This window comes from Juglans microcarpa x Juglans regia, chromosome 2S, assembly GCF_004785595.1.
Source record: "Juglans microcarpa x Juglans regia isolate MS1-56 chromosome 2S, Jm3101_v1.0, whole genome shotgun sequence".
NCBI lineage: Eukaryota > Viridiplantae > Streptophyta > Magnoliopsida > Fagales > Juglandaceae > Juglans > Juglans microcarpa x Juglans regia.
Window position 1 is genome coordinate 12,881,251 of NC_054597.1, and position 22,986 is coordinate 12,904,236.

Here is a 22,986-nt window from a genome sequence, read left to right on the forward strand (position 1 = left end):
GAGGACAGGGAAGCAAAAGGGAGTCAGCTTTGCAATTCTTCATGAATCAAAATCTATAAGCCTGGGAAATTTTCTAAGACCACAACGTGGAGCAGATGTGTGAGAGACAAGGACAAAGCGTCTGGTGATCCAAGGTTGTGAACACCTACAATTACTATTAGTAGGTATGCCAGGACAACCAGGCCTCTACAGTGGTATTTATCTACTTTGAACTATATCCTGCTGACTAAAGGTGGTGAACCAAGGAACTACAGGAAAAAATCTTGTGAGATGGGAGTTCGAGCAAGTGGGAGCTAGCTGCGAAGAAGCTTACTAGACTTTTACGGAGGAAGCAGACACTGCACAAGAGTTGGGCAAGTTAGCTGAAGACTAAGCAGGATGACAGTAGGAGGGATCAGTCTAACAGATTAGAGAAAGAGGCTTTAGCTATAGGTTCTCTGATGCATGCCAAGGTTTATATGAGACCAGATATTCCTAATGCAGTGGGAGTTGGGAGTTTCTATGCATATGTGTTGACTGATGGCACTACAAGTGAGAAATTGAAATTGTGTGCAACTTCAGTTTGGTCTTCATGGTCTATGAGTTGCAAATGTGGAGGATTACAAGTTTGGGAGATGATGATGAAGTGTTGGATGTACCAGTCTCCAAGTGGGAGATTGTTGGTTTTGTGGAGTATAGTTTATAATTGTGGCAGCCTGATTTGATGACCCAACCTAACAAGGATGCGCTACGGTTTTTTTGTAGATTTTCAATGAAGATTGGGCCATAGAGCAAATAAACTAGAAATCATGAAAATAGGGTTTACGTCGTACAACCTTATAAATATATTCTTAATGAACACTATGACTGTCTGGAATAGTGTATTTCGTCCTAAAGTGTATTTTTTCATTCCTCAATATAATAAGATCATCTACAACTCTATGGACATAGGCATGTTGCCGAACCATGTAAATTGGGCTTCCATGATGTTCGGCTTGTTTGTTCGCTTTTACTTTTCTATCATTGTTTTCACAACATAATCTAGTCATTTACTTGACTTCCATCTGTAGCTTGAAATTTTGAGGGCTTTTAGCCACTAGGGTTTGGTGGCCTGAACATCCTATTTAGTATTTATTTTAGGATTTATTACTAAGCGTGATAATTTAAAAGTTCTTGATTTATTCCCAAATAGTTTGACATGTACTATGAATATGAATTCACCTTAGACGGGTTATATTAGCCGCCAAATGATTCATTGAATTTCTTATTTGAACTGGGGTCTAAATTATGTCACAAACTTAAATATGAAATAAAAATAGACAACTCAATATAATCAGCCTAAGCAGAGGGTCAAAAGAACTTAAAAACTTAACATAATTTAGCAATAAGACTAATATTATTGATATAGTTGATTTGCCTCTCTAAACACATGGACATAAACACCACAATATCGAGGCATAGCATAATATTTTGTTCCAAACATTCCTCTCTGGCCATCACACTTCGACTCTTATTCTCATCCAAAGAGAATCTGATTCCAGTTCTACTTATCCTAGTTTAAACTTTGCGCGTACCTTCATCTGAAATCCCATTGGTTTGGTGGTTGTTGTTGATGGATTGTACAGAATGCCAATATTGTAATGTAAGTGAGACTAGTGTTTATGTCGTGTTTCGCAAGTTGAGCAGTATTGCGATAACCAAGCTCACGCCACCTACAACTAAGAGGGAGAAAAGGCTCCGGTGATGTCCGTAGTAACTCTAATGCCAAAGTTAGTAAATAATCATCTAGTGACAAGAAAAGCTCAGGAGATTAAAGAGAATAGTAAAGGTTTTCCAGAAAGCCCTCCCGTAGAAGGGATAACTGCTATTTATACCTGATTCCATCTCCACTATTGATGGAGATCGTAGCGTGTCAGGTTGTACCTAAGTCAGACCTGCTACCACTCCTCCCATGTTGCAATAATGTGTCAGTTCGTGGCTTAGACGGCTAGAGATAGTGGCGTGTCAAGCTGTGCTTGGTCAGACCTGCTGCCACCTTTCTGCTAGGGTTGGGTGTTAGGCCATGGCCGAGCCATCCTGCGTACTCTAGTGGCACGTTGTTGCGTGTCGAGACTTCTGACACATGCATTGATGACGTGCCTTGAGTCTGACGAGGCCAAGATTGGGCACGCCCTGCCGTTCGCGTATAGTAGGGCGTCCTGCACGGTGCCATACGATAGGGTTTGATAGGTTGCCAAGTCCCAAGATGCTTTCCTTGGCGTATCTGAGCTCGGTGTCGAAAGGCCTTCCCAGATAGGTTTGTGGTTATGGGCTCGGTAAGCGGTCCTCTAGGCTGGGCTTTTAGCCCATGACAGGGTCTCGTTTAAGGGCCTAGGGTTTTGCAACTTGATCTCCTTGGGTCTGGGCCCTTCTGGGATGGGCCTCTCCCTCACATTACCCCGCAAATTCCTATCGTGGGCACGTGCTGGGAATTCATCTTGAATTATGGTGTTGCCTGTTTTGCATTCGTTGCTTCAAGTTCCTGAGGCCATCTTCCCATTCAATGGGCGCCTCTCTTCCTCTACCGAGGTCGTCTCGTCTCCCGACGATCAATTGGACGTGTTGACCGCCCTTTTCTTTGTGTCCTGGGACCTCATTGGTCCGTCGCTTAAGATCCCGTGTGCCTCGTGGTGCTTGCTGATGTTGCTACTGTCAGGGTCACATAGTTTCCCGCCATCCTTCCTCCATTATATAAAGCCCACTTCCATTTCTTCTTCACCCATTTTCTCCTTCTTCTATCCATCTTGTTCCTGCCATTTCTCCCATTCTCTCTCCAACTGTAACGCTTTTCTCCCATTTCTTTCTCCAGCCATCTTGTTCCAAGCCGTCGCATTTGCCACCCTTCTTCTTCTTTCCTCACTGTGAACTTTTTCCAATTCTTACTTTCTTGTCGCTTCTTACCACTGTCATGGCACCTAAAGCCGATCTCGTTCCTCCATTTTTCGGGGGGAAACACTGGGTTTCCTCCTTCTTTGGTGACAACCTCAGGGCGTTCCGCTCCAAGTACATAATTCCTCATTCTATTGTTCTAGAGATTCCTCGGGGGAGCGAGGATGTCGTGAATCCTTAAGGCACAATGACGAGAGTGGCTCTTTTCCAGTTAATGTTCACCAATGGTCTCTACCTCCCGTTCTGCCGTCCGATTCGTGAGGTTCTAAATTATCTTGGGTTAGCTCCGACACAACTCCATCCTAATGCGTAGTGGCTCCTGATTTCTAATTATATCATCTTCTGGATGGTACTTTGCAAGATCGCTGAAGAATATCCCAATCTGACGGCTCGAGAGTTCTTGTACGTATACCGCCTCAACTACCAACCGAGAAGCATTTGTAGTTTCCAAGCCTGGTCTCTATGCCGAAAGATCGCCTCGCTCGAGCAGTGCCACTCAAGCATAAATGAGTGGTCCCGAAAAGCTTTCTTCATGTCGGGTTTCGACTGGGAGTACCCTGAGGAGGAGGCTGCCCACAAGGAGTATCCCATTCAGGCGTGTTAGGGATTCCCCTCTTCCGCGAAGAGCCTAGAAGTTACCTTCAATAGGGGGAAGAGACTCGCTTGGAGTTGGTGACAACTTGGGTGCGGGCCCATCCTGACGATTCGCAGACCGATCTGGTCCTCTCAGACGAGAACATCTGCAATTACTTGTCCATGCCCGATCGCTCGTATGCTATCGAGAGAAATTTCTTCGGTGGTATCCCCTCTCTCTTGGCATGGAAGCGCGCCTCGAGTTCTTCCAATCGTCGAGCAAAACGATTGAAGGTACATCACGATTCGCCTAGGAGAAGCAAAGCAATGAGGCCGGGGGTTCTTCTTTTTCCTATAGTCGTGCTGAGGAATCGGGAAGCTATGTCGGGGACTCCCAGGGTTAGGACACCCACAAGCAATGGTGGCAGGAACCCGCGCGCCCCAAAATTCTGGTTCCTCCTACGTGGGGAGCCACGTCGTTTCAGGACAATTCACATTCATTCACCGGGCCTTCCATTACGACGTGTCCCCAACTTGCTCCTTCTACATCCCTCCTCAACCCCTACTACCTTCGAAGGAAGAACTGGACGAGTGTGACCTCCAAGCGCACTTTTTTAGCTCCTTTGCGCGCCTCCTCCTCGCAGACCCAGCACATTTGAGCCGTTCACGACCTTTGAAGATGCTCTTGCGCGCGCGCGGGGTGGGGGGGGGGAGGGAGGTGGCCCGTGATACTCCTAAATCTTTCATAGAAACCGGTTGCTTAGAGGGGTAGCAGAGTCCAAAAGCCGAACCCTGGGAGGAGCGAAGTCCCTCCATGGCTGAGAGCAAGGAGGAAGAAAGAAGATGGGAGGAAGAAGAAGCGAGACATCCCAACTTCTGCATCCAAGATGACATCGAAGAAGAAGAAGAGGACCAAGAAGATGAGGGGGAAAGAGAAGTGGGGGTGGAACATGGGGACGTTCCCCCCTCTAAGGTAGAAAACCCATACGGGAAAGGCCCGGCTCATGTAGTAGATGGACCGCTGCCCTTCTTCCATTTCCTGGACAAGTACGACTGATACGACATGTGTGGACACTGCTAGGTACATAGTTAGGGTCTCCCTAGGTCTTGTCTGGCTTCTAGATGATCTACCAAATGCTGTGTGGGCTCTTTGCTCTTCATCAACAGGTGGATTACGTATACTTCCATATTTCGGCCGATCTGCTACTTGAACATTCGATTGACTGGCCATTGGTAGGTGGCCCCCGCATTCTTGAGGCTAAACCACATTCCTTTGTAGCAGTAGAGGCCTCGATCCTTTACTAACGTTGTCTTTTCTTCGTCATCCAGGTTCATCCTGATCTGGTTACCCCCGGAATAGGCATCCATAAAGTTAAGGAGGGGATGCCTCGCCCTCGAATCCACGATCAGGTCGATGCGTGGTAAGGGGAAGCTATCTTTCGGGCAGGCTTTATTTAGGTCGTTATAGTCGACACACATCCGTTACTTTTCGTTGGCCTTCTTCACCAAAACTACATTAGATAGCTATTCCAAGTAATAGACCTCCCGGATGAATCCTATTGTTAGGAGGCAGTCTACCTCCTCAGCTATCACCCCATACTTCTCGACGTTGAAGCTCCGCCGTTTCTGCTTGACTTTCTGAACCGCTGGATCGACGCAGAGCCAGTGCTTGATGATAGAGTTGTCAATCCCGGGCATATCCTTATAGCTCCAGGCGAACATGTCTCAGTGTTCGATAAGGAATGATGTCAGTGCCCTCTTATCCCCGGGTCCAGCTTAGTCCCGTCCCAAACCTTTCATTCCGGTGTTTGCTGATCAACTGTAACTAGCTCCAAAGACTCGTTGTGTTTTGCTTGCCGAAGGGCCTGTTCATCGCAGACTTTTTCATCCCACTCGATCAAGGCCAGAGGTAAACCCGGCTTGGGCACTTCTTCCATGCTTTCGATAGTCGCGACTACTTTGACCTCGTGCCTCAGCTCTCAGTAATAGCATTCCTGGGCCAAGATCTGCTCGCCGCAGACTTCGCCCACCCCCAAGTCGATGGGGAATTTCATTTTGAGGTAGTAAATGGACGTAACTGCCCTTAAGCTGTTCAAGGTGGGGCGCCCCAGTATGGCATTGTACGAGGATGAGGCTTTGATGACTAAGAAGTTGGTCATGGTGGTTGTGGTTTTGAGCGCCTTCCTTGCCAGAACTAAAAGAGTGATGGCTCTCATTGGTTGAACGACGTCTCCCATGAAGCCCTTGAACGGCATTGGAGCCAGGCATAGTTGATCTGGATTGATTCACATCTCGACAAAGGCTTCCCAGAACAGGATGTCGACTGAACTGCCGTTGTCAACTAGGATCCTCCGGGTTTTAAAGTTTGCCACTTGCATCGTTACCACCAATGCGTCTTCATGAGGGTGGAGGATGCATTCTTCGTCCCTCTCATCGAAGGTTATCGTGGTGCCTCCAATTTGCCGTAGGGGCCTGCTTGTGGCCCTTTAAACGACAAACACTTCCTCATAGCGTGCCCTTCGAGCATGTGCCTTTTGGGCCGACGAGGTGGCTCCACCTTTGGCATATCCTCTGGTGATTGTGCTAATGTCCTCGAGTGGTCTGTTCTTCACCGGGGGCTCCTCCGCGTCTCATTCCTTGCTCCTTGCCTTCTCGAGCTTGCACCCTACCAGGAACCCGGGCGCCTCCCACCACGTCGGTCCATTTGGTCCTCCAATCAATGCCTTCGGTTACTCTGGTCTTCCTCCTTTATTTTCTTCAGGGCATAGCAGTCTCAAGTGCTATGTCAGTTGTTCATGTGATACTCGCAATATGAGTGGTTTTCCACATCTCGGGGCTATTCTCTTCGGGGGCTCGGGCATTGATTCCCTTCCACGGAAAAGTTTGTGTGGGCGTGGCTCCTCCTGGGGCCGAGCTGGCGCTTTTCCCCTTCTCTTCGTATCTGGTGCTCCCCTATTTCCCCCTCCGTGGTCGTAACCTCCTCGTTGCCCTGATGCCTTCAAATTCGCTTGATTTATCTTAGATCGTCGTGGGGTAGTTAGGGCCTCAAGGGTGTCATCAGCGTTGATGAACCCATCTACTCGGTCCACTAATTCCCTCAGTGTGGTAAAGGTCTTTAGCGCTACTTCTGTCTTGAATGGATTTCAAGGCTAGATTCCCCTAGAAGGGCTGCCAACGTGATCTTCTCGTCTTGGTCATTGGTGGTCATACGCTCCCGATTGAGCCGCGAGAGATACGACTTCAAATTTTCACTGTCTCGCTATTTGACAGTAAGGAGGTAAGTTGATGGGCGTCTCCTCTTACGACTTGCCAGGTACTACATCATGAAAAGGTAGGCGAGCTCCCCGTAGCTATCTACCATTCCTGACAACAGCGACCCAAACCAAGTTTAGGCAACCCCTTTCAGTGTTAGTGGGAAGGCTTAGCAGACAATTTCTCTTGGGAAACCATGCAGGGTCATGTGGGCTTTAAACTTCTCCAAGTGCTCACATTTCCATCTGGGGGACCTTGAACTTGGGGGAAAGTGGCACTGCCATGACTCCTGTGTTGTATGGGAGGTCAGTACTGACAGCTGTCTACAGTGGATGGCGTGTCTATTTTCTTAGCCCTTTTTGTGCATTTTTCCCCACGCTCTTGGATTTGGAGGTGCATCTTGCATCTCTCCTCTTCTATCACGATGTCCATAGGGACCCACCATGAGTTCACTTGTTCGTTGCCGCTTGGTTCTCCTCCCCCCACTATTTCCTCTTTGGTGCGCCTAAGGGTCGCATTCTCCTGGTAGAGCGTCCCAATTTCCTCCGTCAGTTTCCTTATTAACTCCTCCATGTTCGTGAGTCTTGCTTCCATCGTTCCCTCCTCGTTATCTCCCTTTCGTGTAGTTTGGGACCGCATTGCTATTGGCATGCGAAGTACACGTTTTTATGGAAAAACAATTCTCACATATGGTGCCACTGTTGATGTCTTGTTTTGCAGCCAGAGCATTACCGTGATAACCAAGCTCACTCCACCTGCAACTAAGAGGGAGAAGAGGTTCCAGTGATGTCCAGGGTCAATCTAATGACAAAATCAGTGAATAATCCTCTAGTGACGAGAAAAGCTCAGAAGATTAGAGAGAATAATAGAGGGTTTCCAGAGAGCCCTCCCGTAAAAGGGATGACTGCTATTTATACTTGATTTGGGCTCTACTGCCGAGGGAGATCGTGGCTTGTCAAGTCGTATCTGAGTCAAACCTGCTACCACTCATCCCCTATTGCAACAGTGTCTCAATCTGCGGCTTAGGCGACTGAGGGAGATCGTGGCATGTCAGGCCGTGCTTGGTCAGACCTGCTGCCACCTTTCTGCCAGGGTTGGGTTTCAGGTCGTGGCCGAGCCGTCCTGTGTACTCTAGTAGCATGTCATTGCGTGCCGGGCCTTTTGACACATGCATTGAATGCGACCTGCCTTGAGTCTGACGATGCCACGATAGGGCACACCTATCCGTCTGCGTACAGTAAGGCGTCTTGCACGGTGCCATACAATAGGGTTCGGTAGGATGCCAAGTCCAGAGACACTCTCCTTGGCGTATCCAAGCTCGGTATCGAAAGGCCTTCGTGGGTTGGTTTGTAATTATGGGCTCGGCACGCGGTCCTCTGGCCTAAGCAGCCCACGGCAGGGTTTTGTTCAAGGGCTTGAGATTCCATAACTTGACCTCCTTGGGCCTGGGCCCTTCTGGGATGGGCCCCTCCCTCACAACTAGTAATAGAGGTTAGTTAAGTGATTAATATCTTTTGTTTAGTATGTATAGATAAATTGTTGGTTGTTTTTGTTTGGCTAGTTGGTAGGACTCATGTAAACCAGTCTGTTCGATAGCCCACTTGGTACTCGTCTGATTAGACTCTAATTGAACTTGATTCATGAAAAATAAAGTTCGACTGTGAAAGCAGATACCCGCTCAATTAGTAAATTACACATACTAGACTAAACTTGACTCGACTCGACTAAGGCTCGTTAAGGTCCACTCATTTATGCCCGAGTTGACTCAATTAAAACTCATTCATATATTGATATATATATATATTTATATGTATGTATTAGCTAATAATATAAACATAGCATTTTTATAATTAAATATATAATATATAACCTAATTATTTATACCTATATATTGAATATGTTTCATAGCTATATTTTATAATTTATACAATAATTAGTCGATAAGATTTAATAATTTCATATACTAGTATGTGGAAACCATATATGAAATAAATATATGCTATCATATTAAGTGTATGTATTAATAATTTATGTAGGCATTAATTATTTATAAATTTTCAAAATCTTATAATTCAATAGAGATTCTACTTGTTAGTTGTACAAATTCAATATTAGATTTTTTATTTATCTAATTTATCAATTATTAAATCTTATTCAAATAAATAAATAAACAACTCGAGCTCAGCTAGACTTGAGCTCGTTTTTGGAATGAGATCGAACTGGAGTTAAGAGTTTAGTTTACCGAGTAGAGCTCGAATAATGATTCGAATTTTTTGATCGAGCCGAGTTCGGTAAGCCAAAGACCGGCTCGGCTCGGCTCGGCTCGGCTCGGCTCAGCTTGATTACAGTCCTATTGGTTGGTGTTATGTTTTCTTTTTATCTTATTTTTCTCTTTCAAAATGTTTTTTTTTGGTGTGTAAATACAGTTTTCTTCCATCATAAGTGAGTGTGATTGATAATACCAATAACAACAATAATAATAATGAGCATTGCCCTTTTATTTTATTTTCTATAAAAGAACAAAGGATATTGTATTCTAGTTCCATGACTTGTTTGTAGTTAATTAGTTTCATGTCTTGCCAATCTCATATCAAATCTTGCACAAACTAGACGAACCATTTCTAGAAATTACGTGTTCTGGCTATTTCCACCTTCGTACCAATCAAATGAACCATTTTGTCATATATGAGTTTGAATGATAGAGAGAGAGAAAAAGGAAGTGTAGTTTACGATACCAAATTTATTCAATTAAAACATATGCTTTTGATTACTTTTCAGGGTACATATAATTTTATTTACCTTTTACTATTCGAATTCTAGTACCTAAAGTTTGAGAGAGATAAATACTAAAGGTGCTGGGTGGACACCTATATCCTGCCCGCTTGACACCCCTGCACACTCCCCTCTGGTCACGTACAGATAATAGCCCGTCGTATCCCCGTAGGCAGGCGGGTGATGGGTGGGGCTTCCCATCAGCCCACATCTTTATATGTGGTACTCTCTCTATTTCGATTCTCACCCCCCCCCCCCCCCCCCGGCGCAAATTTTTTTTTATTTCATCATCCTTTCTCTTATAATCTTTGTTATGCACCATGGGAGATTAAGACAATCTAATAATTTGAATACAATTCTGAATTTTTAATAAATTGTATATATTTATATACAATATATATTATAAATATAAAAAAAAATATTTTTTTTATAGATGTGGAGTAGAGTGGGAGGGAGGTAGGGCCTTGCTGGGGTCATCCCGCCCATATTCCCGCTAGGGCTTCTCCACGTTGGGCGGGACGGACGGTAGCAGGGTACGAGGCCTCACTGTCCACCCCTAGTTTTGAGAATCAATATATCTATAAAAATGGATTTCAATATTTTTTTTCCTTTATTTAGCCAACTATCACGAAAAGTTAAAATGGGTAAAGTAACTTTGTGTTGCTTGTTTTCTAAATTTAATGTTTCTTCTTCCACATGTAAAAAAAAAAAAAATAACTCAATCAAATAAAGTAAAGCTTCATGACATGCTTCTTTTGGAGTTAAACTTCCATTTAATCATATTTTGAGAAAAAGTATCACTTGTTTTTAATTCCCATTTTCATAAGAATGAATACTATAGTTTGCATTTCGAAGAGGCATGAATACAACGTGATAACTTCCGTCTTGAGAGTTATTTGGTATTTTTATACAATATCACTGATTCCTCTCGATTTGTAATTCAATAGACAAATTAATTGGTTCCGTTAGTTTAGCCATATACTGTATTATCAACAATTTCTACATAATGTGGTAAGATGATGCATTGAGCAATTATAGATCAAGAAACCTTGGCACAAATAAACACATGTTCTCATTCTCTTATCTTATTAAATTAAATTAAATTTAGAATCCCAATCCGAGTTCTGAGTTTTACTTAAATCCACTTTTATTCTTTCTCTTTTCAAATTTATTAAAAATGCAAAAATGGTAAAGGGAGGGATTAGTCACTAATATTTGAGTATGTTTCTAATCTTTTTCACCCTCTCCCATGTCAATATCTAGAATGAGAATTAACAAAAAAGAGAATATCAATGCATCCTCCATCTCTATCAATAGACCTGCTAAAGACCCAGACCATAAACTACTTACTACGATGAGTCTATTTTGCTGGTTTACCAATTTAATATTTATGGTTGTTTAATAAATTTTTAGAACATCATTAAATATTATATATCCACCTAATGTATTACTTTTACATTTTAAAAAATAAGAACTCCAGGAGAAAATGCATTTAATGATAACTCAAGTATCTAAGTTTATAACACTAGGTCTTGTTTACATTCAGATTTTATCTCATTATTATAATTTTTTTAAATTCATATATAAAAAATAAAAAATAATTTAATTTTTTTAAATATTAAAATAATAATAATATTAAAAATAATATTTTATTCAACTCATTTAAAATATTTTTGAACCCAAACGAAATCTTAAAAAAAAAAATAAAGGTCAAAAAGTAAGTGCTTTAGGGGATAAAAAAGAAAAAAGAAAAAAAGAATTAAGGCAGGATAATTGAAGTTAGGCAAAACCAATTTTAATCGCCGCTTCAGGTAATACAGTTGTTCCCCACAAAATTACCAATGATCCTATTTATAATTGACAACCTTGTCCTACTTTCTCCGTCACTCCTACCGATATCATTCAGTTGACTGTTGTCTACATCTCAGTGGACTGCACGTGTCGATCATGATCGAATTCACGTATGCAACCTAATTAATTAATTAAGAAAATGGAAAACTCGGACCATATTGTTCTTTTTTTTAGATAGTACTACTGGGACCGATAGTCTCAACCGATGATGAATCGATATAGTGTATTTTCAGAATTTTTTTTTTTTATTTCTTTCAAGTATTTTTTTTATATTTTAAAATACTTTTTTTTTTTAAAAATATATAAATTAAATAATATTCACTTTCTTAATTATTAAATAAAAATTAAAAAAAATCATCGGTCAAATATCGGTAAACCATCAATTCAATAAGCATTTTTCTTTTCTTTTTTTACTTTTAAGTATTTTTAATTATTTAAAAAAATAATATATATAAATAAATAAAGAAAATTAAAATGTATAAACGGTAAGATTCAACAGTAAGAAGGATTCCACTAATATTTTTCTTTAGCAGTATTTAAAAATGAAAGTTGAATTAATTAGAAAGTTAATACAAAACAAGATTACAAGAAATTTCTAGAACTCAAATAAATAAATGCAGCTAACCATTCACAGGGCCAGGAGTCACCAGCGCAGGACTCGGCTGATTGAAAGGCGGAGCCGCCAGTGTTGGAGGTGGCGGTGACGGCGGAGAAGGAGGTGGGTTATAGTCAGGCGGGGGCGGGCTTGGGTTAGGATTGGGTGGACTGGGCCGGCTGGAGCTGCTGGGATCAGGGCTTGGATTTGGGATGGGTGGGCTAGGTGGGCCATATATAGGATTGGGAATGGGAATCGGAGAAGAAGAAACTGAATGGCAGGAGTCGCCGGAGCATTTGTGAGTCTTCTGGAGCGGGTGGCGGAGAAGTCCAAATCCCAAGACAAGACCCAGAACCACCAACACCGTGACTACGAAGATGAAGATCTTCGTAGCTTTACCCACGTAACACATTTCCTGCTTTTCTTCTTCTTCAAAGGTTTGAACTTGGGAATTCTGAATCTGATATGGGTTCTGCTTTGCTTTTCAATTTAGCAGAAGTGAGATTGGAGGCTGGGTTGGTTTGCTTTCGTCTTTTTCTCATGGCGTCGTCGTGGGGTGGAGAGGATGGAGGACAGAGATTGGAATAGGAGGCTGCATTTGTGCGTGTTGGTTGGTCGGTTTAGTTTGGATTGGCGTTTCGTGGTATTAAGGATTGGGAAAGGGTTTAAATCATAAATTAAGGTCTTTTTGTTTTCGGGGAGATGAGATAAAAAGTAATTCTGTAAATAATTGTGAAATGTATAAATATTATGTAATTATTTTAAAAATAAATAATTTTATTATTAAAAAATTAATTCTTTTTATGTAAATTTTATATTTTATTTAATTTTTTAAAAAATAATTATATGATAATTTATTGTTGTAAATATTTTTTTTAAAATAAAAGTTAAAAGTTAAATAAAATATTATTAGAATATATTTTTATTTTAAAATTTAAAAAAATTAAATTATTTATTTTATTATATGTAAAAATTTTTAAAAAATTGAAATGAAATGAGAACGTGTGTCACGTGAAGTACAATTTAAGAGAGCGAAAAAGAGAACCAACAGTCCAAACCTAAGTAAAAAGGATTTACCTCTTTCTTTCTTTAACGACCAACAGTTGCTGTCTTTGCAGCACTAAGTTATAATAATGCCCTTAATCTTCTTCTTAATTTCGTGATTTGCAAAACAAAAAGCTGGGGAATGAAATTAGCCGTTAAAGAAAAGGGAAATACATGGAGAGTAGAGGCAGACAAGCATGTCTGCCATGATATTCATCGGGGATGGAGCTGCGACTTGGCACCGGCTTCTCTTCCCAAACAAAAAAAAGAGCAAGCTGACAGTCAAGTAACGCTATACCGAAACAAGCCAAACAAACGCTAATTAACGATGAGACTAGACTGAGTTGTGGACTGAAAGGAACTTGGCAAGCTTGTGAAGAGGAAGAAGGAACTTGGCAAACTTGATCAAGCTTTGAAATTATTGATTCATTGGTGACTCATTCCTACAACGTAATTGAAACTGATAAACAGTAGAAGGAAATGGTTTAGATCGTCAAGAGGAAGAAGAAGCTGAAGCCTACAAAACCAAGAGAAAGCAAAGTCATGACTATTAGTTCGTCAATGCACTACAAGAAAATTATTTATTTGTGACCAGTTAATTTCAGCAAAATGATAATTTACAACTAAAATGAGTCTGTTTTGATCATAAATGACCTTTTTGTCACAATTAAATAGTCACAAAAGTCCATTTTTCTTATAGTGATGACCCTTTGGCTTGATGGCACATTCATGCTGTGGCGCCCCCAATCCCCCTTATAAAAATACACAGGGATCGAGACGCCAGGATGGTGACAACACGGTCACACATCCCAACGAAGTGCCAGTGTGTGTAAATGCAACAGTGTTCAAATAAAATAACGCAGCGGATAGTCAACTAAGTACCAGAATTTAATTACAATCAAACATCAGTAAAGATTTAAATAGCAGTTATACAGTCATCCCTGAAAATATTTTACATTAGTTCTAAATGTACAAACGAGTGATCCTAGATCACTCCTCAGGCGGAGCCGTCTCCTCCGGCTCGCCCTCCTCCTCCTCAGCATCAAAATCTGCGACACCACAAAATGGTCTCGCAGGTAAGTATAACCCAAACAACAATATAATACAAAATGTATTAAATGCAACTAACATGCATGCACATGAAAACATGCATTTTCCACAAAACATCATTTTCCCGAAAATGATAAATTTCCAACACACACCAAAATCCCATTTTGGTCCAAATTATCCGTAAATCATTTTCCCAGAAAATGATTTACCCAAAAATCAACTCGCACTATTTTCCCAGAAAATAGTGCATTAATCCCAAATGCACCATGCATTATTTCCATATGCACCATGGTCTCCCCTATGGACCATCCGCACGTCCTGGCTTCGCAGCGGTGCTCAGTTCCGCGCCCAGCGCGTACGTGGCCAAGCACTCACACTACGCAACGAGCGATGCCCAGTTCCGCGCCCAGCGCGTACGTGGCCAGACATCCTCTAGTCCCCGCCAGCAGAAGGACCACGGAGTCGGCACGAGACCATCTCGTCCGATCCCATTGTCGCCCGGCGACAACCCAGGGGACGTTACTCAGTATATTCCGCTCCCGAGTAACCAGAGGAGCTCCACCGAGTTAATGCCCCATCTCGGCTTGGGGTCGTGATACACACGCACCAAAAATATCATCACATAAAATCATAGCTTTTCAAATCACATGAACATGAATGCAATACACGAAAACCCAGTTTTCTTTTACAAACATGATCATGCATGAAATAATGAAATGCACATGTACCAACACAATATCCAAACCAACCAATCCAACCAACCCATCAACAACAAATATCCAATCAACCAAATCAACCAAACAACTCCAATCACAAATCCATCCGACCCCCGAACTCCTCGGACTCAGTCCGGCATGCCAAAAACACAGTGAAATGGGTTAGTGCAAAAATACATTTAAATTACGAAAGTTCTTTGGAGAAATACTTACAGTGCAATATAATAATTTTCCGAGAATTGCGAAGTTGAAAAAAGCGACGTTTGAGCAACACCACAGTGTAAAATACACTGTGGCCGTGGGTCACAATTACCAACTTTCCAACGAGGACAAACGAAGACCCAAGATTGATAGGGTAGGGCCTAGGGAGGTCGGTGAAGCTAGTGGTGGTGGTGGTTTGCCGTGGGTGGCGGCGCAAGGGGCGGTTTTAGGCCCGAAAAGTGCAAATCGGAGATGGACTTGGTGGGGCTTCACCGGTGACGGATCGGAGCTGGGTTGGGTCCAATGGGTTGCCAAGAGGCCGGGGATGAAGTGGTAGGAAGATGGTGGCCGGAGGTGGCGCGACGGCGGCGCAATGGAGGAAAACGTGCCGCGGCGTCGTGGGTTTCGTGGGCTTCGTGGAGGCTAACGGCGGCACGAACGGCGGTGATACTGGTGGGGTAGGACGGCCGGCGGCTGGGGAGTCTAATGGGTTGGGCGGTGACGACCACCGCCGGCGGACGGCGGCGCTGGGAGTGGATAAGGGAAACGGGCGGAGGAGAGGGGAGGAGAGAGAGGAATCGCGCGGGAGAGGAAGGAATAAGGAGAAAAGAAAAAAAGAAAAAAAAGAGGAAAAGAAAAAGGAGAGGAAAGAAAAAGAGGGAAAAAGAAATGAGGTCCAATCCTCATAACTTGGGTCACAAAAATGATCCAACGGAAACGATTTTAAAACCACAAGTTAAATAAAATAATTTAAACGTAATGGTAAAGTCAAATTGAAATAATTAAATCCCACGGTAATTAATTTAAATATTAAAAGCAATTTAAATGCACAACAATAAATAAATATTAAGAAAGCACATAAAAATTAATTTTCACCAAATAAAAATCCTAGAAATAAACTCACAAAAATCCAACCAATTTAAAATAAGAGAAATTATTTTAATTACATAAAAATAATTCCTTCAATAAAAATACACTAAAATACGGGGTGTTACACATGCAATCCCAAGTCTGATCTACATACCAGTTTAGCAGCAAATTGACAACATGCATTGTGGTATTGTCCATTGATATGTGACTAATTAATTAATACAACATAATTGAACTCAATATTTAAGATTTGTGGTCAATTTAAATCCATTTAACTATTAGGATAATTTTCTGAGAATCCACTACGAATAAATAATTGGCATTATTAGTTCAAAACTTTACCTTTTACTACCATGTAGGTCGGTTGCATTAGTGCATTCCACTTTCTATTGTCAACCTTGTGGAATCTTTTGTCATTTTAATTAATTATCTTTTGGATTTTGACGGGAGAATTTAGTATTGCCCTGGTCAATAATATAAACAAAAAACGTGGTAAAAGCAACCAGAGTAGCTGGATGTCAGCTTTGTTGTTGACTTGTTCATGATGACTTCATGTTGGGAAAACAACTGAAAAAAAAATAAATAAATAAAGAGAGATTAAGTTGGATTTAGATTATTATCGTTATAATTTTTTTAAATTTTTATATAAAATATCATAAATAATTTAAATTTTTTAAATTTTAAAATAATAATAATATTAAAAAATAATATTTTAACAATATTTTATTCAATTCATCTAAAATCAATTTAACTCATTTTTGAATTTAAACCGAATTGATGTATCCCCAATTACCAGCATCACCAGCCAAATTTAAGCAAAGGTTTGATAATTGAGCAAAGAGTTTTTTAAGCCCCTTTCTGCTCTGTCATGGTCTTACAATTTCCACATCATCCCGCCATTTCTCAGTTCCAATAGGTACCCAACCCCTTGCAGAGGTTGTTCAGTTCAGAAGTTTGTGTTCCAAATTAACTCAGTTAGATTGAGAATTTATATATCGCTGTTTCGGAATAACTTCCATAACTCTGGATAAGCTCATATTCTACCATATTACTCGACTATATATATATATATAGCGCACTCCAAGAAACCAAGCCTTCTATCCTTAACAAGACGTGAGTGAACAGAGGTGCAGCCAAGTTCCATGGCAGTAATCAGATCACATGCTCCAACAACACTCAGTACAGTACATGGTCTACATTTAATCCTCCTTTTGCCATTAAAAAAAAAAAAACCGATGAAGGCTTTTAAAGGGGTTATCATTTTTCAAATGAGAAATGTTACAAGAAAATTTTATACTATATATTTTCACTTAATTAATAAGTAATTTGTTATTTTTATCATTCAATTTAAATACACATATTTAAGCATTAAATAGAAGGAAAAAAAAGTGATAAATGAAACGTTGATTAGGTGAAGACGTGTAGTGTAAAATTTCATGTAAAATTTCTTTATTTCAAATAGTCCGATATCATGGTGTTCAAGAAAATAAAACAGTATAGAGGTGTTCAGGTAAGTATTGTGTAGGATGGCTACTAGTGGTCATGTGGGTGTTGGCAAGAAGTGGTACGCTGGCTAAGAGTTTTGTTAGGTACAAGTGAGTTCGTGCATCATATTGCGTACCGATGATTTTCTTAATTTAAAAAAAAATGAAAAAAAAAATTTGAGAGAAGAAAAAAATCTTCTATATCATAAAAATTATTTTCATCTTTAATTCACATCATTTCATTAAACATATGTATTATATATCAATATTGGTGCACAAACTTGCTTGCAGTAAGATTTTTTCGCTGGGTAATTAAGGCTTTGTTTGGATAATGAGTTAGATTTTAATCCATCTCATCTAATTATTACGAGTTTTTAAAACTTTTATATAAATTATTTAATTTTGTTTAAAATTTTAAAATAAAAATTATATTATAATAATATTTTATTTTACTTTTAACTAAAAAATAATTGTAAAGAAAACAAATGAAAATGGAGATGCCGATCCCCGTACCTCTCGCATGCTAAGCGAGCGCTCTACCATCTGAGCTACATCCCCTTGTGATGTAATCATATTTTTATTCATATGTCAGTAATGGGGAGGAGCCTATTAATCCGGCTGCCCGACCTCCACCGAAATTCCTAAGAAAATCCGTAGGCCATCCTGAGTCCCTGACCAATGCATTTACTTTGCGTATTAGCTCAGTATCATGCTAAAATCATGGGAAAAATTCACATAATTAAATAAAAAAAGAGATCAGCATGAACATTATTACTGTTCAAATAGTGTTTATATTATTTTAAATTTAATGTGCTTCATTTCTAAAAGAAAAGATTAAGATCGAAGAGAGAGGCTATTCCGATTCATACCAAGTTCGTATGTACAAGAGAGATTGAGTTATATACGCATGTAACGCAAATCTTTCGTACCCCTTGAGCTCTCTAGGTTTAGATGGTTTTCCAGCAACCTTCTATCAAGATGATTGGAGTACTGTGGGAGCTGATGTTGCCTCTGTTGTTAAGGAGATTATGCTAAAAGAAGTGGCTTTAATGAGCTGAATGAAACTTTCATCTCTTTGATCCCGAAGAAGAATTCCCCTAAACTAGTATTTAATTTTCTCCCTATTAGTTTTTTGCAATCTTTTCTATAAAATTATTGCAAAAGTGTTAGCTAATAGGCTAAAGAACATCTTACCTGCGTTAATTTCTCCAACTCAGAGTACTTTGGCACAGGTAAGTTGATTAATCTCAGATAACATCATTATGTCATATGAAGCTATGCATTCCATGTAACACAGAATGAGAGGCAGAAAAGAGGGTTACATGACTCTAAAATTATATATGAGCAATGCATATGATAGAGTGGAATGGACTTTCTTGAAAGTTGTTTTGCAGAAAATGGGCTTTAATAGGTAATGGAATGATCTCATACTACAAATGTGTGAGTATTGTGTGCTACTCTATCCTCACTAATGGAGTTCCACAAAGAAGATTCAGACCCTCGAGAGGCCTTAGACAAGGGGATCCCTCTCCCCTTATCTTTTTATTCTTTGTTCATAAGTGTTAAGCTCTATCTTAAACAATGCAAAGACCAAAGGCCATATTTCAAGCATACCTTTTGCTCGAGGTTCATTGCAGGTTAATCATTTATTTTTAGCAGATGAGAACCTTCTCTTTTGTATGGCTAATCCCTTGGAGTGGAGCAGACTTTTCAAACTGTTGGAGTCATATGAACATGCTTTTGGCCAAAGACTGAACTTGGAAAAATCTTTTATCTTCTTCAACAGCAATACTTGCCAAGAAGTTAAGGACATTATCTTAGCTACTGCAAGGATTAGAGTAACAAAATCTTATGAGAAATATCTTGTGTTACCTTCTTATGTGGGCAAACACAAATCAAAAGCCTTCAATTTAACACTGGACAAGATTAGGAGCAAGATCAGTAATTGGAAGGTGAAATTTCTATCACAAGTAGGCAAAAAGATCCTCTTTAAAGCTGCATTCAGGCTATCTCTACTTATAGTATGAGTATATTTAAGATTCCAAAAGCCATTTTGAAGGAGACTAATAGGATAATGCTGCAGTTCTTGTGAGGAAGGAAGCTAATTCAAAAATTCATTGGTTGAACTAGCAGTAGTTGAGCAAGGCTAAAAGTGCATGAGGGTTGGGATTTCGTGACTTTGAAAATTTTAATCTTGCTTTATTAGCTAAGCAAGGCTGGAGGCTAATTCAGTATCTACAATCATTGGCAGCAAGGGTTTTAAAGGCAAAATATTTCCCAAGACCAGATTTTTTTGAATGCTAAAATGGGAAAGTAATGCTTCCTTTATTTGGAAGCATTTCTTGGAAGCCAAGTATCTTTTACAAGAAGGCCTGGCTTGGAAGATTGGTAATGAGGAATTAGTGAAGATATGGCATGATAAGTGGATCCTCAAACCTACTTCTTTCAAAATTCAATCCCTAGTGAGGATTTTGGAAGGAATGCTTTGGTGAAGGACTCAATAGACTCTAATACGTGGCAATGGAATCTGGCTTTGATTAAGAGTTGCTCTCTGAGTTAGAAGCAGAATACATATACAGAATTCCAATTAGTCCTTGTAATAGCATTGATAAGCTGGCTTGGAGGTGTACTGTTGATGGTAAATCTTCAGTCAGAAGTGTCTATCATCTTCAAGGAGACATATTGGATAGAAGGAAGGGTTAGGCTTTGAGTAGTAACTTCTACACAGAAGTTTGGTCAAAGATATGGAAGTTGCAGGTCCCAAGCTATGAATCATTACCTACTAAGCTTAATCTGTTCAAAAGAAAGGTTTTGGAATCTCCCAATTGCCCAATTTGTAGAGAAGAAGCTAAGACTACAACCCATGCATTGTGGAGTTGTAGATCAACATAGGATGTATAGGGCTTATGTTCAGAAAGACTTAAAAAAGGATTGGTAGAGGATAAACCTTAAGGAACTGCTTTTAAACTTTTGCTCACATTTGAATAAAGAGGATTTTGAAGAGATGGCAATTATAGCTTATCAAATATGGAGAAGAAGAAATAACTTTGTCTTTGAAGAAAGGTTTCTGCCGCCTAGCAATTTGGTGCACCTTTCGTACCAGGTTCTCAAGGACTACAAGAAAGATGCGATGAAGCCTATCTTGACAGCAGGCACACCAGCCATAGCAGCTCACCAATGGGACCCACCCCCCCCCCAAAAAAAAAAAAAAAATAATACTTACAAAATTAATTGAAATGTTGCTATTGATAAAGTTCACTGTAAAGGTGGGAATTGGGATGATAGTCAGAAACTGGGAAGGTAAAGTTTTGGCACCTAGGGAATTATTTCTTGATGCTCAATTCGGTGAATCATATGTAGCCCTCAAAGCCTCTATTTTGTGTCATGCGCTAGGCCTACAACAAGTGATTCTTGAGGGTGATACGTTGTCTATGGTAAACGAGATTAATAGCCCTATAGAGAAGTGGAGTATAGTGGGGATGATCATTAGAGATGTTAAAAATTTGATGGGGAAGGTTGCTCACTGGTCAGTCAAGCATGTCCCTAGAAGCATGAATGAAGTGGCTCATGTTTTAGCAAAGAATGCACTTGAACTCTCTGAGGAGAGTATCTTATTGGAGGGAATTCCTTTTTGTATTCATTATTTGTTAAATGAGTATCAACACAATTAGTCTTTCTTTCAAAAAAGAAAAACCACAAATCTTTCATATGAGTACTACTCTTAATCATGCTTAGGCGTGCATATATAAGAGAGTCGAGATCTATGTTCTTCAATTGCTTGAATGGATTGGATGATATGATTTTAGAGAGAGAATAAACATATCTTGTATATTTTACAACATCAACTAATGTTGCTCGTAGAAGATTTTCAGATAAAATGAACCCTACGTCATGAGTTATTACTAAGGTTGTTATCCACACTCCCCAAGCAAGGAGTACCCCTGCCTTGCCCCCCATCTGGATGACGAGGGAAAATTGACTTCCACGGCTGTCTACCCACCACCCATGGTGAACAACAACTAGCAAACAACTTTGCATCTCAAAAACAAGTTCACAACCAACTCTCCGAGTGAGAGAGAGAGAGAGAGAGAGAGAGAGAATGAGTAGTACATCCTGGGCGGGCTCGGGCCTTAGCCCGAGCCCCATCCCCTGGCACCCGGGATGCCCACACACTCTCGTCACCCTACCACCCACCACTAGTTATTACTAATGTTTAATCTTTCTCTAATAAAACACATTGTCATGAGTATATCAATTTTATACAACTTAGATTATGAATCACTGGTTGTGCTTGCAACATGAGTTACTGTTTGTTTGTCTTCATTGCTTGCAATTTCATCACTAATTCACCATACTCTCACACACTAAATTAATAAGAAAGATTCTATTTACAAGCTAGTGTAGAGAACACACCTAATAAAGTGTTTACACTTTACGTGATATAATTTGATTTGAAAAAGAAATTTTAAAATTTAAATGTTATAAATCGAATTATCTCATATAAGTAATGTAAATTATGTGTTATATATATTAACTTACAAATAGAAGAACTCAATTAATAATAATTTAATTTCCCATCCTTTGAACAAAAATATTGCATGGTTCACGAGAAGCTCCTAATGAATAGAATTGATCATAATCTTAGCTCACAACAATAACATATTCTCGTTGCAATAAAATCATCAATTAAGTAATTATGCCAACAACATATTCTTTTTGTAGTGTTAATTAAACAAAGATCAACCCTATCATTACTTAATTAGTTTATATACCAACAAACATTTATTCATAACTAGATGGGTTATGTATGTTGGGAAATATTTTGAAATTCTTTGTAAACTAGAAAATATGTAAAATAACAAAAACAAATTAGAAATAGAGAACCCGGTATTGAGGCACGTTGTGATAGACGTTTTCCTTAGAGTAGATTATGCCACCTCCAATTTTAAACATTCACTAGGCTTCTTGACAGTCTATTCTCAAGATACAACAACGTCGGTTGCCATTAATCTTCTAGTCGGTGCACAAAAAAAGAAATCCTCGAACCCAATATAAAATAGTGAAAAAATAAAGAAAGACAAAAAGAAGAATGAAGTGTATCTCAAATTTTTGTAGAGAATTTGGAGTCAATGAATTTGTGGGTGGAGTTTCCTATTTATAGAGAATGAAAAGGCACTTGTGAAAAGTTACAACTAGAATGAAATTATACTTATAAAAAGTCACAGTTTGTTTAAATGAAATGGTACTTGTGAAAAGTCATATCATATAAATGAAATGATATTTGTAAAAAGTCACAACTAAAATGAAAGATCACTTTTGAGAAGTATTAGAAAATACATTGAAAAAGTTTCTAATTCACCAAAGGACACAACCCTTTGTTTGGTTGGCAAACGGTTAAGACTCTTATCTCCAAGAGGTATGCATTGGTTCAAGTTACCATGACACATTTTCATTTAAATCTAGACAACTAAATTGATACATTGAACAATGATAATGATTCACATTATTTTTTCCTTTACATTAAATATTTTAATTATTTCTAAGTTTAAAAACCAATAAGTATTCTACTTTTTGTTCGGTTCGCTGTACGTGCATGCATGCTTATTATGAACAAAACAAAGTCGGTAATTTCTGAATTAATTTGTTTCCAAATTTCAGTGTCACTAATATT

The 22,986-nt window shown here is 39.6% G+C and overlaps 1 protein-coding gene across 1 annotated transcript; it reads right to left on the reverse strand.

Moving 5' to 3' along the window:
* Window positions 1-11,975: 11,975 nt before the first annotated feature.
* LOC121253374 (chitin-binding lectin 1-like) lies at window positions 11,976-12,362 on the reverse strand. The gene has a single exon (XM_041153396.1). The coding sequence runs from the start codon at window positions 12,360-12,362 to the stop codon at window positions 11,976-11,978; it is 387 nt and encodes a 128-aa protein (XP_041009330.1).
* Window positions 12,363-22,986: the final 10,624 nt, after the last annotated feature.

Bases quoted from the DNA above. Each gene is read 5' to 3' on its own strand.
- LOC121253374 (XM_041153396.1), bottom strand. From the start codon at position 12,362: ATGTGTTACGTGGGTAAAGCTACGAAGATCTTCATCTTCGTAGTCACG.